Source organism: Macaca nemestrina, chromosome 5 (assembly GCF_043159975.1).
Source record: "Macaca nemestrina isolate mMacNem1 chromosome 5, mMacNem.hap1, whole genome shotgun sequence".
NCBI lineage: Eukaryota > Metazoa > Chordata > Mammalia > Primates > Cercopithecidae > Macaca > Macaca nemestrina.
In genome coordinates, this window is record NC_092129.1 from 135,779,706 (window position 1) to 135,798,815 (window position 19,110).

Genomic DNA, 19,110 nt, shown 5'->3' on the forward strand with positions numbered 1-19,110 from the left:
CCCCAAACTGGGATGACATGAGGAATCAGGACGGTAAGGCTGGTCCACAATGAGCCCCAGGCCAGCAGAATACACGGCACACGCCACTACCAGAGACTGTACTGAGCATCTGATGTGCCTCAGCTCTTACTATTTTTCATAATGTAAGAAACAGAGGATTCGAGGGAGTGAATGACATCTCCTAAAATTCTGAAACTGTGGGATTCACTTCTTGGTGCGACCATTTGCTCTATTCACATCCAGGTCCCGTGACTTGGCAGCCAGATCTTTGTACCTCTTTGAATCTGGGGATGGTCAAGGGCATTTACCATCTCCACCCCACCTCCTGAGAGGCTTCATTGCCATCAGTGTGCTTTTTCCTCCATTATTTCCAATGATTGCAGGGCTTAAAATAGGAAGTAGGTTGCTCTCACTGGACAACAAAGAGGCTGCAGGTGACAGAGCTGTGGAAGCAGCACTTGCAAAGACGTGCCCTGAAAGTTCCAGATGGTCACCATAAAGATTCAGAAAATCTTCAGAAAATAGTGTTTCTAAAAGATTGCCTCATGTCAATGGATGTGCTGGTTGAAAAGGCAGTTTTCTGCACCTCACCCCCAACCTACTGAATCACATTGGGGGCAGGGGAGACCAGTGATCCTGATTCTCACAAAGAGTTGAAATATGTTGCATTAGATAATTGAAATATACCTTGATTTTAACATGTAACTGACAAGACAAAGAGGCAAGACCTCAATGCTTTAGTCCTAGTGGAAAGCAGAGAGAACGAAAACTCGACCTGGGAGAACTGCCCAAAGGTGACCACTGGTGGTCAAGTTCTCGTGTGCTGTCTGGGTCCCCTAACTGCTGCCTTGAAGTGTGGACAGAGAAAGCTCCCAGTGGCCACTCCCTCCTCCCCACCAGACCCCAGAGAGGATGGAGGCCAGAAAGCATGAAGAATCTTCCTTTTGCCTGGGCAGAAAGCCAAAGCATTCTCCAGGGGAAGCTGGGCCAGAACCAGTCCTATACATTGACTTTGCACCTTCCATTCCTGCATATTCAATTACATCTAAAATAACTGCACTGCAAATAAAGCAGCAACTGGGCTTTTGAAGTTCCAGTCATCCTTCATCATTCCTCTCTTTATTTCTTCAAGAATATTTATGAACTCTCAAGTACACAGGATAGTACTTGATACTTGTTTCACGACTTCATGTACTTTCTTCCTCTTTCCATTTTTGGTTCTTTCATTGTTTCATTTCCTACTGACTTTAATACGTTCTTCAACCAGTACCTCCTAAGGGCATCAGTGAGGGGAACAGGTAAACCTCACATGGAGTGGTAAATTGCTGACATCTGGTCTTTTCCTAAAAATGTAACTTAGTAAGAGGAGGGAGACCAGCCAAGGGAACGGTTCACTGGAAAGGAGGAGGGAATTGGAAGAGGTTATACAGACAAAGAGAAATGGCTCTGAGTGAAGAGAGACGAACTCCCTGCGACAAAGGCAGTTTCCCAGGTCTCTGCTGATAAGATGATGCAGTGCCTGTGTGGGCAAGTGCAGACTCTGGAGCCGGCTGGGTTTGAATCCTGCTCTGCCATTAAAGTCTGTATGATCCTAGGCAAGTTACTGGACCTCTCTGTGCCTGTGCTTTCTTATTAGTGAAATGTGGATAATAACAGCATCTACCCTTGTCCTGGCACAGGGTGTTAAATACATCTTAGGAAGTATTATGTTTGTCATCGTGATGATGTGAGATAACTAGAAAACAGTGGTAGACAACCTCCATGGCAGAATGAGCTCTGCCCCAGGTGGCGGTCATGGATGCATGCAGGTCAGGGTAAAGCACAGATCTCTGTGGGCGGGGTTATCTGGGAGGCTTCAGAGAGGTGGGGCTTTTCTATTGAGTGTGAAGGGAGTTTGGGGGTGGAAAACACATCACAGGAAAACCTACAGGCAGGCAGGGACCAGCTAGGAAATCCGTGTCAGGTCAAGGTACGAGGTAGGCTCTGTTACCAGCTGCGGAACTGGTGAAGAGCCCATGAGTGAAACTGATCAATGCCTATTCTTTAACAAAGAAGCTACACGATGAAGGAGATGAACTTCACAGAAATGCACCAGGTGGCAGATGGCAGTTGCAGCATGATGCCCCCAGAACATCTTAGTGCCCCCTCCCTGAATAATATTTACCATGTAACCAAAACTACTTTCAGTGCCTTACACTTACTAATCATTTGATCCTTGTAACAACATTCTGAGATAAGCTATATTCATCTCCATTCTATAGGTAAGGACAGAGGCACAGAAAGGTTAAATGACTTGCCCAAGGTCATACATTCATTTAATGATGGAGCTAGGATTTGAACTCCATGTCTTCAGAGTCCTTACTTTTAATCACCACCCAGTATAATAATAGGTAAAATGTATTAAGAACTTACTACATGCCATACTGTAGTTTGCTTAGTTTTCATAACAATTCTATGAAGTTGATACTGTTATTATTCCCATTGTACAGGAAAAAAACCCTAAAGCTCAGCAAGGATAAGTAACTTCCCCAAGGTCACAAAGCCACAAAGTGAGTGGCACAGTCTTGTACCCAGGCAGTCTGACTCTAGAGCAGACTCTCTTAGTTCCTACTACAGCAACCAGCAATAGAACCATCCAGGAGAAAAAGGATCAGACTCAGGAAAAATAATTTCTAAGCATGCACAGTGGTTAAAGAGCCCTAATACAGCAGGAAGACTGGGGTTGGGGCAGGCTGAGTGTTGAGAAGGAGGTCGTGAGACTTGTCTCGAAGGTCGCTGGGATGACTCAGTTCAAGTCAGGCAGAGAGTACAAGTTTAGAACATGATAATAATTTATATTTCTTGACAGGATTCAAACTGCAGGAACTCTGAGAAAGTCAGATATGGTGATTTCTTCTGTTCCTGGTCTAGAGACTGGTCAAAAAAAGTGAATTCTTAGGTCACACTGCAGTAACAACTCCACTTCATTTTCCAAACCATTTCATTGCTGTGTGCCCAGTATCCATTAAGGCTGTGGCCTTAAGCTCAGCTCCAACATTTAGGGGTATCTAAGTGGGGAGCCACAGTGAAAAGACTTCTCTAACCTTAATTGACAACTTTCTCAAATGTTCTTTTCAGAGTCTTCATGAATATGAACCAGCTGGTGAAGAGGCACTGAGGCAAAAACGAGCCGGTATGTAAACTCTTGCTTGGCAATCTCTTTTGTAAGTCTACCCAAACGATATGTGTTGCAACTTTTTAAAACACTGTAGTCCACATAATTCAGTCTCCAGTCACATCAGGGTCATATAGTGCAGTGTGATTTCCAAAAGTAATTACTAGGAAACTCCATTCTCTACCAAATGACGGTAACTGGATCATAACAACACGTAAGAACCTGCCTTCCCTCCCCAATGCCATCACTGCTCCTCACATTCCTAGGATTTTTCTGTGGCTCTCTCCTCAGCTGCCCTCCCACACCACCAAATGGCCTACTTCTCTGCCCACCATCCAGAAACCTTTCTTTTTGCCTTAAAAAAAAAAAAAAAAAAAAAAAGAAGAAGAAGAAGAAAAAAGAAGAACATCTTTCACTCTGGACTTTATCTTGTGAAGCAGTCTGACCAAGAGGCTCAAGTCCTCCTCTTGTGTTTCTCACTCCAGTTTTCCCACTCACCTCTAAAGCAGTGATCTGGAAAATACAAGACTCAGCCCTTTGGAGGGTTAGGGGTGGGTAAAGAGTTGCAAATTCTGACGTACCGACCCTCAAATCCCATCCTGAGTGGACCCTGCGCAGGTGTCAGGGCAGGGCCGCAGGCTGGGTGTTCCCAGGACCTGGTGCTCCCACTGCCAGCATAGCAGCCCTTCAAAAGCACAAATTGGATCTTGTCATTTCCCTCCATAGAACTCTTCATGGGCTCCCTTGGCCTTGGAACTAAAAGCCAATCCTCTGCTCGTGACTCATCAGGCCTTCCGTGCCTTTCCCACCTGATCTCCTTCTGTTCCCTTTCACGTCATCAACGCCCTGCCCGTCATCCCCCTTTGTTTATCTGGGAGACTCCCACTGAAGTCTCAAGTCCTATGAACTCCTGCCCTGCTAGGCCTTCCATCCATTTCCCAGAGCATCAGAGACTGCTTTTCCTGCGTTCCTGTTCCCCTTGACACATTTCCATTCACAACATTTGTCCCAAAGCACTGTGATTATTTTACCTCCTGTTTGCCACCCCCAGTAGAGGAGAGCTCTCGTGAGTTCTCCTCATCTCTAACCTGGCATCAGGCCCCGTTTCTTTCTCAACCAGTGAGCAAACAGATGAAGCACTTGCACGTTCACATTACGGCGCCCTTCTGAATTCCTATCAGGACGGGCCTGCTGGCTGAGTGACTGTACCAAATATCTAGAAGGAAAAAGTTTTCACCCTATCACATTATGATGGAATCATTTTTTCAGGCATGTGCGACTTCATCTAATGATTCTAAAAGAGACAGTAGGCTGCCAAAGAGGGCAGGCTTACCCTAAGGTCAGAGTGGTGGCATCTGTTCGAGCCTTTCACGGTGCAGTGGCCAGACTCAACTGTTGTCCAGCGCTTGAAATGAGAATCTGACCACATTTTATTAAGCTCTTAAAATGCTGATTGGAAGATCATACCACTGTTGGTTTTCCCTCTCTTCTTTTCTCTTCCCTTTCTTTTCTTTTCTGTTTCAGCCTTCGTTTTCTTAGCCCTGTGGGATCCCACTCTCCCTTTCTCCCTCCTTCCCCAAAGTGGCCTATAGCACAGTCTGTACGTTCTGTGCTCTAAAATGGGTATCATTACCTCTACCCATCCCAACAACCCTTTAAACTTTTCTGCACCCTATGACGGGAGCAGAGCCAGAGATGTGCTCATCTGGGATTTTGAAAGACTGGCTTTTTAAATTCAAACGATGAATCAGTGAGTTCCAGCTCCAGGCTTCTGTCAAGTTCTTGTAGGGCTCAGGCTGCTGGCTTCCTCCGGAGCAGTGGGTGATTACAGCTGTAAAAGGAATGTCTTCCTGCACTTCTGAGCCAGGCTGTTTATGACCCGTGGTGACAGTTTGAAGGGATAGCCCCTGGGGAGGAAACCGTTTCTATATCTAAGGATTTGACATGCCAAAATTTTTCCAGGTGTGCCTTCATTAAAAACAACCATGACAATGTTAAATCACCATGAAAAGATGTTTTCCATTTATTATACATGGTCCTCTGTGTTCTTGGGCTTCTAGAGTCATTTGGGAAGTGTTAATGAATCAACCTATCGTCTGCAGAAGACGGATTGACCTTGGTACTTTTACAAAACCGCTGAAGTAAGAAATGGCCATAGAAAAACCTAGGCACTAGACCCCAGATATCCAGAATGTAAGTTGCAATTAAGAATATGACTCAGCGTGGTGGCTCACACCTGTAATCCCAGCACTTTGGGAGGCCGAGGTGGGCAGATCACGAGGTCAGGAGTTTGAGACCAGTCTGACCAGCATGGTGAAAACCTGTCTCTACTAAAACTACAAAAATTAGCTGGGTGTGGTGGTGGGCGCCTGTAGTCCCAGCTACTTAGGAGGCTGAGGCAGGAGGATCGCTCGAACCTGGGAGGCGGAGCTTGCAGTGAGCTGAGATCGCACCACTGCACTCCAGCCTGGGTGACACAGCAAGACTCCATCTCAAAAAAAAAAAAAAGAGAAAAGAACACAACTGTCCGGAAAATGATGAAAGGAAGCAACAGAAAATGTTACGTTCAGCAGGATGCCACCTGGAGGTGTCTGTGCTCCGCTTGGTGGGTGTGTTAGTTAAGTGAGGTGTTAGAACTGGGCTCGGATTTTCAGAGTGCTATTCCCTTTCACATACACATACTTCTCCCTTTCTGAAGCCTGGTTGCCAGAAGGAGACAAAGGTTCTAAGAGAAAGACAATTAGGTCAGGAATTTTCTTTTTTGAGTCATTGGGCAAAATCTTTAGCATTTGGAATAGAATCATCTTTAAAGATAGGATCAATACTTACATTTATTCTCAGCACACCATGAATTTCTACCCAAGTGACTGGTCAATTATACAACCTAACTGGCCCCTTGAATTTGTATGTGTATGTCTGGGTGTGTATATATATATATATATATATGCATACATATGTGTGTATATGTGTATACGTGTGTGTGTGTGTGTGTATACTGTTGTCCTTCCCTTAGTATCCATGGGGGATTCGTTCCAGGAACCCCTCAGATACCAAAATGTGTATATGCTGAAGTCCCTGATATTAAATTGTATAAATTTGCATATCACCTACGTACATCCTTGCATATATTTTAAATTATCTCTAGATTATTTATAATACCTAGTACAATGTAAATGCTATATGAATAATTGTTGTACTGTACTTTTTAAGTCATAGTGACAAGAAAGAAAGGCTGTACATGTTCAGTATAGACACAATTTTTAAAAAATATTTTCCCTCTGAGATTGGTTGAATCCATGGATGCAGAACCATAGACACAGAGGGCTGACTGTATTATAGTACATATATATATGTATTACATTTGTATGTATCACATATGTATGTCACATTTACACACACACACACATATATCTCAGAGTTAGTACCTTATAGGGTTGTTAGAAAGATTAAATAATGTTATGTTAATATTACTTTTAAAATGTTAATTGAATTATCTGGTGTTTATTTTTTCTTTTAATAGTTTTTTAAAGAAATTTAAAACAAAGAAAATCGATTTATTGATAAAATAGTGTTGCATTTGAAAGGACCTGATCTACCTCCGGTCCAGAGAAGGTATTCTGTACCACTTGAAGGCAGGGGCACAGAGGCTGTGACACAGGAGTTAGCATTTTAGGAAAACTCTTTCAAAATTCTCTCAGGAAAAAGAAGCCTGCATGAAACCTAGAGGTAAGAAAAAGCATGGATCTGCCTGTTAGGACAATGAGTGGCTATAAGGGAGCAGAGAGAAGTAAGAATGGGGGAAAGATCCCGAGTCATGTCACAATTCCATCAGGAAGTGGATTCTGGATCAGCTGAGTGGCTGGCACAGAGAGGTGACTGGTTAATGCGCTTAAATGAAAAGTATCCCGATGGTTATGGCTAAATAAATTACATGAAGAAATTAGTGCCTGGGAGACCGGCCAGGAAGCTCGGCAGTCTAGACATGCAACCCTGCCATGGAGTAAGATAGGAAAGAAGCAGAGGAAATGCTCGCCAAAGACATTTTGAAAACCACAGCAAAAGGTCTTGGACAGATGTGACTTGGGGATGAAGGGCAGCAATAATCCCTGTGACTCTGCAGGAGTGTACAAACCTGGGAGATGGTGCTTTGGGGAGGTCACAGGTAGAGACCAGAGTTGGAAGGAAAAGCTTGTTCTGGAGGTTTGCAGCTAAGCTCCAAATTTAGTCTTACGGGGACTCTTCATGGGGGAGTGAAAGTGGCTGTTACTTACTGGTTGGCAGTAATACAAATATCAACTGGCCAAGTTCTCCATTCCAGGTTTCTGACAGTAATTGGGAAGGGGGTATGACTTGGAGCCTGGTGCTGAAGAGCCCCAATGATTATTCTTTGGCTTTAAAGGAATAACCGATGAGAGGCAAAACAGTGAGAGAGGGGGATTCAGGATGTCCAAGCCCTGCCCTGGATGCGTTCACATTTTCACATCTATTTAGTCAGAGTAAGGTTCCTCCCAGACTGGGTCTCTGGCTGCTAGCATGGAAATCCTGCCCTTTCTGCAGGCCTAGCAACCTGGGTGTGCTGGCCCTTTTAGATCTGGGTTCGGGAAATGCCGGACACTCCCCAGGTTGAGGAACAGACTTTTGGGTTGTCATGGTTGTAGCCTTTCTGGTGATGACATGCGGCCCTGAGTGCTCTGAGCCGCAGTGGTGGTGGTAGAGTGAGATAAAAGACCTGGCGCTCTCCGGCTGGTGTGTGGGGTTGGTTTTAAGCTTGACATTTAATATTGGGAGTGTTTTGCTTTTTTAACATTTTTCTGGTTAATGTTTTTCTTTTTTGTTTGTTTGTTTAACTATCCCAAAGGTGAAGCCTGATAGGAATAATGTTAGCATTTCTTTTTCTTTTTTTTTTTTTTTTTTTGAGATGGAGTCTCACTCTGTTGCCCAGGCTGGAGTGTAGTGGTACGATCTCGGCTCACTGCAACCTCCACCTCCCAGGTTCAAGCGATTCTCCTGCCTCAGCCTCCCAGGTAGCTGGGACTACAGGCGCCCGCCACCCTGCCCAGCTAATTTTTCGTAGTTTTAGTAGAGACAGGGTTTCACTGTGTTAGCCAGGATGGTCTTGATCTCCTGATCTCGTGATCCACCCACGTTGGCCTCCCAAAGTGCTGGGATTCCAGGCGTGAGCCACCGCGCCGCACCCTTAATGTTAGCATGTCTTGACCTATCAGCACACATCTGCGTAGAATATAATCATTATATTTATGATAATCAGAATTACTATTTTACTGGCAACTGTATGCCAGACACTTTGTTAGGGGCACAGTCTGGTGTTTGATGACACAGTGCTGCCCACTTTCCCCTCCATCTACACCTGCCGGGTAGCCCACAGCCTTGGATTCTGATGATTTTCTTTTGTAAACAACTCTTTCTGAAACCTGAAGAGAGAATAAGATCCCTTCACCACATCTGCAGAGCAATCACACAGTAGCATGCAGACAATGCTGCCAAATTGCCACCTTCTAGAATATGTCAAGAAACAAGCAAAATAGTAGGTATCTTTTGATATTTACTTACTAAGACCAACAGGGAGAAGCAGGAGAGCCAAACCATCAATGGTAAAATTGTATTGGTCTGTTTAGTCAAGAGGAAGCCACACCAACCAATCTCTTTTTTCCTGGGTGAAGTTATCAGGCAAGAGGTTAATTTATGCATCTACTTAAGCTCTGACTCTGACAAACCATAGTTCCCATTAGTGTTTCCAGGCAAAAGTAGAATTGTTTGCTTAAACAGCTGTGATTAAGACCCAAATATCTTGGTTGCAGTTTGTGGCCAACTTTCCAGAAATGTCCCTGTAAGATAAGTGCTGTGTGGCTGGCAGTGATTTATGGGAAAGGAGAGGGGAAATCCTGGTTGTCTTGTGCCTCCTGGGCCTGCTGATAGGCCTCTGTCTGTGACACTGATGACACCTGGAATTGGCTACCTTCCACACAAGGCATCAGCGAGCCAGAAAAATCCAGACAAACAATGCCAGGGGCAAAGAAAACACATTAAACTCCCAGGAGTCAGACATCCTGAGGAGCAGAGGAGGACGGGAGTGCATCCAAAACACACACACAGAAGTTGATGAACTGTCCTCATTCCTCCTGGTCCCTGGGAGTCTGGGGAAGGACAAGAAATGTCACTTCCCAGGCTCTGAAGTCCTCAGCTTGAGCGGGACAAGTGGGTTTGGCATTTCTAACCCTAAACTGGGCCTTCTGAGGGAGTGAGGTGAGTGAGCCTCTGACCCCACTGCTATGTGGGTCATGCTGATCCCTGAGCATCTAAGCTGCTCCTCAGGTGCTTATCCTGTTGCCCCGGGGCATTACAGGGGAAGAAAGGTCACCCACAGCCTCTATGTTCTGTTTGCCTAGAGGAGCATGATACTGTTCTGGGCTTCAGATGAGAAGAAATGACCCAATTTCAAGTGCGTACTGGGGGATTGAGGGCGTCTTCTTGCTATTCCTAAACCAAGCCAAGAGCGTTGCTATCTACAGCTTTCACACCTGTTTACTCTTCCTAGAGTGACATTTTCCAGATAGCTTCCTGGTTCGCCCCTTACTTCATTTGAGTCTCTGCTCAAAGTTCACTGCTTGAGAAAGGTCTTTTGTAACCATTCTATCTAAATAAATAAATAAATAAATAAATAAAAGCAAACAAAAAGCCATCCCTGTTGTCCCAATCACTCTGTTTCCTTGCCTTCCTTTATTAAATTAAAATGTAAACTTATCTTTTGCCTCCAGTATAAGGATGAAAGATCCTCAAAGACAGGGCTTTGCTCCTTTTATTCACCCTGTGTCTCCAGCTCCTAGTGCAGTGCCTCGAAAACAGGCATTCAATAAATAGTAAAATTCCAGGTAAATCATTAAATCAAGGAACTAACAAATGAGCAGAGCAAAGCTTAATATCAAAATACATGAGTATCAATGACAATGGATCACAATGCATTTTTCCTGAATGTGAACTTTTTTTTTTTTTTTTTTTTTTTTCCGTGAGACTGAGTCTAGCTCTGTCTCTCAGGCTGGAGTGCAGTGGCGTGATCTCGGCTCACTGCAACCTCCACCTCCCGGGTTCATGTGATTCTCTTGCCTCAGCCTCCCAAGTAGCTGGGATTACAGATGCCTGCCACCACACCCAGCTAATTTTTGTATTTTTAGTAGAGATGGGGTTTCACTGTGTTGGCCAGGCAGGTCTCAAACTCCTGACTTTGTGATCCATCCACCTCTTCCTCCCAAAGTGCTGGAATTACAAGCATGAGCCACCGTGCCTGGCCCTGAATGTAAATTTTTAAGACATTTATTATGTTGAATAGAATTAAACAATGGTTTACATAATTCTTTGATTCATTATTAATCATATTGCCTTTGAACTTGATTTCTATTTTAGAATTTACTTTAGGAATTGTACATCAAGCTCTAAAGACACATTTAACAATAATAACTCATATTTTTAATAGTACTTTAAAGTTTACAAAGTGGTCCCATTTGGCAATGATAGACTGGATAAAGAAAATGTGGCACATATACACCGTGGAATACTATGCAGTCATAAAAAAGAATGAGTTCGTGTACTTTGCAGGGACGTGGATGAAGCTGGAAACCATCATTCTCAGCAAACTAACACAGAAACAGAAAACCAAACACCACATGTTCTCACTTATAAGTGGAAGTTGAACAATGAGAACACATAGACACAGGGAGGGGAACATCACCCACTGGGGCCTGTCGGGGGGTCGGGGCTAGGGGAGGGTTAGCATTAGGAGAAATACCTAATGTAGATGACAGGCTGAGGGGGGCAGCAAACCACCATGGCACGTGTTTACCTATGTAACAAACCTGCATGTTCTGCACATGTATCCCAGAACTTAAATTATTAAAAAAAAAAAAAAAAAAGTGGTCTCATTCATTATCTCCTTCCATCTGAGGTGTGGCAGGGCATGATGAAAAGCAAATGGTCTTTGGTGTAAAATCTGAACAGAACTGCCTCGGTTTCAATGGGGAGTGATGATGTCCATGAATCACCATGTGCTTTCTATGCACACACTTGTTCTTCAGTTGTGACTGAAAAGAGCACAGGGAGTAGGCTCAGGGCCAGACATGACCCTCAGGCAGGCATTGATATTTTGCGAGATCAGATCCTGGGATGCAACAAAGCCAGTAATGAAGTGGATATGATATGAATTTGTTACTGACCTCACCCATCCAAAAGGAAGCTACCATCCAGGAAATCCTGTTTTTATTTATGGGAGGAGAGTAGACTGGCATGGCAAAGAGGATCCTGGAGGTAGTGAACCCTCTGGAGGATATAAACATTGCTGCATTGCTTTTCAGGAAAAAGAATGTGCACTAAGGCAGAACTTGTAAATATCATGCAGCCTTTCTCCTCGTAAATATTCCCAGCGGACAGCATAGTGTGTCCATAGTTAGAATTACATCAAATGAGATTCACCATTCTTCCAGGAAGCTTGTTTTCATCACAGAACCATTTGAGAATCAAAAGTCAATAGGAAATTTTAGGCAATGCCATACTATCGTGACAGACTGAGTTTCTGCATTCTTATAAAAGTCACTTTATTGTATTTGTTAAGTAGATTTTTATAAATAAGAAATATACCTTAATATCCATTCTTAATTTTAGGAAAATCTGCACAGACCTTTTTTATAGGCTGAGTTAATTGCAGAAGCTGAATGATGCCAGGATGAAATTCTTCTCAATAAGGTTGATGGGTAAAACCAAAGACCTAAGACAAACAGTTTACCAAGCTCAATGGACAAATGTTACAGCTTTCCGAAATAAACATTCAACAGTTAGAGTTTCCCAGCATAAACTTACTCTACTTTAGTATTTCACACCAAGAGTCCTTGGAATATTTAGATCTTACAATATTATGGGGAAATTTTTTGCCCTTTTAACATAGAATGTTAACTTTATGGTATAATAAACTTCATCTTCTCAGATACAAGGTAAATTTTAAAGTAATAATTTTATAAGTATTCACTAATTTTTTCCTTATCTGACTGACAAGATAAAATATTTTCAATGGCTGGGCACAGCAGCTCATGACTGTAATCTCAGCACTTTGGGAGGCCGAGGCAGGCAGATCGCTTGAGCCTAGGAGTTCAAAACAAGCCTGGGCAACATGGCGAAACCCCATCTGTACAAAAAGCACAGAAATTAGCTGGGCATGATGGTATGAGCTTGTGGTCCCAGCTACTCAGGAGGCTGAAGCCAGAGGATCACTTGGTCCCAGGAAGTGGAGGTCACAGTGAGCCAAGATCATGCCACTACACTCCAGCCTGGGCGACAGAGAGACACCCTGTCCCAAGAAAAAGAAAAATATTCTCAATCTATCTGTGTAAAACCTTCTTATTCCTTGAAGGTTCTTTATTAAGTATTAACTGTGCCCATGGCTTCGGTTATATATTCTAGCCAAGATTAGGCCAAAGGTTCTGTCAGTGACAGAGAGGTGAATTTGTGACTTGACTCGGAGAGTTTCAGGTTTAACAAGAATTGATTGGTCACATATTTATAATATGGTAAGCTCTTTGCCAGATGGAGTAAGTAAGGCTACGAGAAGTGAAAGAAGCATAAAAGAAACAGTTCCTGCTCTTGGGAAGCTTAAAATTAGTGGCCCAGACACAGTGTGTTATAGAAAACTATGAAAGAACAATTCCCAGAATGTGTGTGTGTGTGTGTGTGTGTGTGTATATATATATATATAGTCTCTCTATATATATAGTAGTCAATATAGACTACTATAGTCAAGATGGATCTGTTCCTCAACACACACCTACATCAGGCAGGCTAGACTTTATCTATCTATCTATCTATATATAGTCTCCATGTAAACATAGAGTAGACTATATAGTCTATATATAAACATAGATTAGACTATATATAGCATACTATATATAGACTATATATAGGATATATGCTATGCTAGATATACTATATAGACTATATAGACTACTATATACAGTACTGTATATAGACTATACACAAACTACTCTATATAGACTATATACAGGGACTATATAGTCTCTATATATAGACTGTATATAGACTACTCTACATAGACTACTGTATATAGACTATATGTGCTATATATACTGTATATAGCATATATAGTAGTCTATATATAGTTCTATATATAGACTGTATATACTATATATGTACTCTATATATAATATATACACACATACACACACACATATACATATATATTAGCCTGCCTGATGTAGCTGTGTGTTGGGGAACAGATCCATCTTGAATGCCAGCCAGTTAACCACCTGGAGACAATTTGGAAAAACAATGAAGAGCTGAAAATCTATTTTATTTTACTTTCCAATTTGCCAAATTTTGTTGAGCACCTGTCATGTTCTGAACACTGGAAATTCAGAGGAAGAGCAAAGAATATATGCTCTTTCCATAGGCTAAGGGCAAAGGGAATTAACTGGGTGACCTTTCCCGGATGTCTTCAAGCCATGCTTGGTTCAGCCTTTAGAGTATGCATCTATTGACTGATGCATACTGCAGATGAAACACTGACTCACTCCTTTGAGTGCTGACTGTGACATATTTTGCCCGAATGGTTTCCAGACCCTCCCTGCTATTCTCTCTGCTTCTACTCTTGCCTCATTACAGTCCATACTTCACACAGCAGTGCTTGGCCTTGGACACCAAGGTGGTGAGTAGATAAACTCTTCTTTTTCTCTGAAAGGTTTCACTAGAAATTCCCAAGGGTTGATAGACCAACCATTCACATGTACCTGTCATTACCTTTAACTGCTGAAAAATCCATCATGATCTTGCTCCATCTCCCATGGTAAGTTTTCTCAGCCTTCATGTGCTTTCATTGCAGTTGCCACGAAAAGTCCTACAGCTGAAGAATACACTGTTAATATTGAGATCAGTTTTGAAAATGCATCCTTCCTGGATCCTATCAAAGCCTACTTGAACAGCCTCAGTTTTCCAATTCATGGGAATAACACTGACCAAATTTTGAGCATAAATGTGACAACAGGTGAGTAAGAGACCCATTGCTTCAGAATAAATGATCGGATGTCTTGAGAAAGACTGTCTGAGCTCCTGACTATCAGAGCAATCTTTTACTTAGTAGGCAAGTGAAATGACTCACCGAGACTGATGTGTGATTCTATGACTTCATAGCCTTCCTGAATGAAGCCTTTATCAGTAAACTCTACAGTCAGAGGTTTCTTATTTTAGATGGTGACCAGAGGTTTGCTTGGTGGTTTATGTGATGCTTATCATAAAGTGGTCCCAAGATATGGCCGGGTCCTTCATGATAAACTACTGGGTCCTCTTCCCTTGGGCAGATAAACTACTGGATCCTCTTCCCTGTGTCCTCTTCCCTTGGTATATCAATGAACATAGAAAGGACTGGTTCAAGATATTAGTAAGTACCAGATACCCTTCTCTTTGGCATTATAGGTCAGGAAACGGGAATGAGGTACATGCCTGCATCAGAAGCAAGGCATTAAGTAGAACCTTTCAGGCCATAGATTGGACTTTCTGGTTGCAAACTCTTTTTCAATGTCATGCTAGCTTCCCTATGTCTCCAGAGACCATCACCCAAGAGCTGGTATACAGTAGAAGTTGTGAGATAAGGCTCCCAGTTATCTGATAAAAGGGAATTGCTTTTTAAACTGGAAAGCACTAATAGATGTTGGGTTTTATTATTCTAAAATGAGAGCAAGAAAAAATTCTTGTTTTTGAAATTCTTTTTGAATTCTCATATTTCAAATAGTCCATCCTGATGTCGGTACATGCATTTTAATTTTTGATTCTTAATATATGCTACTCGAAGTCATAGCTCCCTTACCACTCCTTTTGGATGCCATTTCCCACTGATTCCTACCATTAGTACTAATTTTCTTGAGTTAGTGATTTTCCAGTTGGATGCCAATGTCCATTATAAGTCCTTCAGGAACAGTGAGCTTCTTCTGTGTTTCCCACTCTTTATCCATAGAACATCTCACCAAACTAGGGTACTTTGGAAAATACATAGGAAATACCCTTCTATGTTCCCACCCAGCACAGATCTTTTGCCTTTAGAATAAATTATTGCATAGATTTTAGTCAATTTTTCTTCCCAAATTTTTTAACAGAAACCTTTTGGTGTCTTTGTAGGTGCTAGTAAATGAATCCAGTAAACAAAACTGACCAAGTATCAAAAATAGTTTTTTGTTGAACAACTAATGATTATAGACCCTTGAGCTTTAGTTGTGAGTTTACCTTCCATATGTTGAATATAAACACACTCTCTCTAATTTTTTCTACTAGAGATGGGATGACTTCAAGAGGCTTCACCATCTTAAAAACTTGGGTTAACAAGCTTCTCAATTAAATGCAATTGACCTTGGAAAGTTTAATTTATCCTTCCAGAAAGACTGGTCATTCACACATAGAGGGGGTGAATCTTTCCTGCTAGTGAACTATGAAACAGGTTTGACAAAAGTGAATATTTCAGTGTGGCAGAGAAAGCCTGAGGCTCATGGACCTCAGGACCAGCAGGGAAGAGCTAAGAGGAGTTGGCCTAAAAGAGGAAGTGAATGGGGTGGGTGACCCTCAAAAACTGAGTCTATCTTCTAATTAGAGAACTAAACTTTTTTTTTCCATTACCATAAAAACCCAAAGGACACAGAGACAAAAAGAAAAAAGTGTCCTTTCACACCACTCTCGTGGAGAAAAAGAAGAGGCCTTGTCTTGATGGAAACCCCAGTGAGGAAGAATAAGCATTCTAAAATTTTGGTGAGAGCCTCTGACCTGGGGCTGGTTCGTCTCTGGGCCTATGTACCACGTAAAAAGAAGGGTCAACCTTGGCATGGCAGTGAGTGACTTTCATGGCTTTAGTGCATTTTCATCTCGCAGAGTGAGCAAACAGGACCAATGCTTCCTTTCTATGTTAAATGCAGCAGGATGTATGTTCTATGTTAAATGCAGCAGGGCAATGAAGGTTAGGCCTACTGACCATGGCACTAATGACTAAGCATCCAAACTTTCACCATCTTCCTTTTTCCATCCTTCCCTCACCTCATTTTTCCAGCAGTCTGCCTTATGATCCCTTTTTAGTAATGGCAAATGAAACTGAGGATATTTAAAACCGGACAATGTGCATAAAGCACCGGACAATACCTGGGATATGGCAGGTGGTCTGGAGGTGGTAACTTTTTCCATTCTCCTAAGGCATGTTTGTATTTATGTGGGACTCAAAAGTTCTTCAACCACTGCTCCCATAATGCTCCCTCACAAAACAGAAGACAACAACAAAATTGCTTTAGCACTGGAATTTCATGTCAGTAAGAGAGAGATTTCAACAACTGGGATCCTGTTGGCTATCCTCAAATTACCTCTAGTGGGCACTCAGCTTCTTTGTTAGCAACTCCAGTTTCTTCTGTTCCTAATTCTCCTGCCCCACTGCCACCCACTGCTGGGACACAGACTGCATCAGTATCCAAGGAATTAACTGGAACGTGTTGTCCCTCCTATTTCTGAAATAACTATTTGATAACTTCCCTTTGGGTAGTCACTCTGTGGGACTTTTCCTGGGCACCCATCTGCAGAAAAAACAGCTCTCAAAGATGTGACTTTGGTCCAGCTTTGGAAACTGATTCAAAGCACTCTGATTTCAGAACATTTCTTACTGTCTCCCATGAGAGCAGTGTTCATGTAGGCTGTTCACACCTGACTTGATATGTAAAAGGCACAAATTTACTTGCACTCTGTATTTGTTATCTATTGATGCATAACAAAGTCTAAAACCTAGCATCATAAAATAACAAACATTTATTATCTGAGAGATTTTTTAATCATTGTATTTATATTTGTTAAGAATTAAGATGTAGAAGGTGGAAGTATTGACAAGTATTGGTACTAACAGTAACGTAAAAATAAACTTCCATACAGGTATAAACTTATTTGCCCTATAAACTATATCTACAATAGTCTACAAATAGAGGTATGCTCTAACATACATCCTGCTGCATTTAACATAGAAAGGAAGCATTGGTCCTTTTTGCTCACTCTGCGAGATGAAAATGCACTAAAGCCATGAAAGTCACTCACTGCCATGCCAAGGTTGACCCTTCTTTTTACGTGGTACATAGGCCCAGAGATGAACCAGCCCCAGGCCAGAGGCTCTCACTGAAATTTGAGAATGCTTATTCTTCCTCACTGGGGTTTCCATCAAGACAAGACCTCTTGTTTTTCTCCACGAGAGTGATGTAAAAAGACACTTCTTCCTTTTTATCTTTGTGTCCCAAGTAGGGTTTTTATGGTAATGGGAAAAAAAGTTTAGTTCTCTTACTAGAAGATAGACCCAGTTTCTGAGGCTCAGAAATCTTAGAGAAGCTTAGATGGGTGGTTCTGGCTCAAGGTCTCTTGTAAGGTTGTAAGTAATCTATCAACTAGTGCTGTCATCATATGAAAGTTCAACTGGCATATGAGAAAAAAAATTCTTTTCTTTTCTTTTCTTTTCTTTTCTCTTCTTTTCTTTTTGAGACAGGGTCTCACTTTGTTGCCCAGGCTGGAGTGCAGTGGTTGCATTCTCAGCTCACTGCAACCTCTTCCTCCCAGGCTCAAGCAGTCCTCCCACCTCAGCATCCTGAGTAGCTGGGACACACTACCATGCCCAGCTAATGTCTTTGTATTTTTTGTAGGATAGGGTTTTACTATGTTGCCCAGGCTGGTCTCAAACTCCTGGGCTCAAGTGATCCACCCGCCTCGGCCTCTCAAGTGCTGGGATTACAGGAGTGAGCCACTGTACCTGGCCTGGAAAATTTATTTCTAAGCTCACTCATGTGGTTGTTGGCAGGCTCCAGTTCCTCACTAGCTATTGGCTGCAGACCTCAGTTCCTTGCCATGTGGACCTCTCCATGATGTGCCTTCATGCCATGGCAGTCAACTACCCCCGGAGTGAGAGGAGAGAGAGAAAGAGAGAGATTAACCAAGAGGAAAGCTATAGTGTTTGTAATAACCTAATCTCAGAAGTGCCATACCATCACTTCTGCCATACTCTATTGATTACATAGACCAATCCTAGTACAACATAAGAAGGTACTACAAAAGGGTTTGAATACCTAGTGGTAGGGGTGGGCAAAGGCCATCTTGGAGGCTGGCTACCTTATACTTATCATCATAGACATCTGGTGACTATTAGCTATTAGACATGAGTATCTAAAAGATGACTTAGCCATTCATCACTCAACTGTCACAGCAGTCATCTTTCAGATTGTCATGGCTAATAGCATGGTGATGCATACATGCAAACATCAATTTTATGCTATTGAAGTTCTCAGAAAGGTAACAGAAAGTCAGATTAGGATTTTCTTCAAGAATGAATACCTGCAGGCTATAAATACAAATGTGGTGACTGCCTTCTCCACCTTGTCTCTCCTTGCTATTCTGGTTAATGATAGTCTGCAGACCCGCTGGGAATGAAATCTGGTGCTCCTGCGAGACAGGCTATGGGTGGCCTCGGGAAAGGTGTCTTCACAGTCTCACTTGTCAAGAGCATGACGTCTTCCTCCCGGGGCACCATTGCAGTTGCCTTAAAGAACTGCCTACCAAGGGACCTTTTTGCCTGCTTCAGGAAGGTAAGTAACTGTTCATTAAATGCGCGTTCAGTGGTTATTCAACATCAGTTTACAACTGGGTGCAGTGGCTCATGCCTGTAATCCCAGCACTTTGAGAGTCCGATGTGGGTGGATCACCTGAGGTCAGGAGTTTGAGAGCAGCCTGGCTAGCACAGTGAAACCCTGCCTCTACTAAAAATGCAAAAATTAGCTGGGTGTGGTGGTGCACACCTGTAGTCTCAGCTACTCGGGAGGTTGAGGCAGGAGGATCACTTGAACCTGGGAGGCAGAGGTTGCAGTGAGCTGAGATCGCACTGTTGCACACCAGCC

General features: G+C 42.5%; 1 protein-coding gene across 5 annotated transcripts in view; it reads left to right on the top strand.

Moving 5' to 3' along the window:
- Positions 1–19,110, top strand: part of LOC105490916 (adhesion G protein-coupled receptor F5) — a 102,610-nt gene that overhangs the window by 52,276 nt on the left and 31,224 nt on the right. For all 5 annotated transcript variants that reach the window (XM_011756892.2, XM_011756893.2, XM_011756894.2 and 2 more), the window contains exons 3-5: positions 3,118–3,172; positions 14,049–14,210; positions 18,625–18,801. In XM_011756892.2, coding sequence (XP_011755194.2) covers positions 3,118–3,172; positions 14,049–14,210; positions 18,625–18,801 — 394 coding nt within the window. The remainder of the gene's footprint in view (positions 1–3,117; positions 3,173–14,048; positions 14,211–18,624; positions 18,802–19,110) is intronic.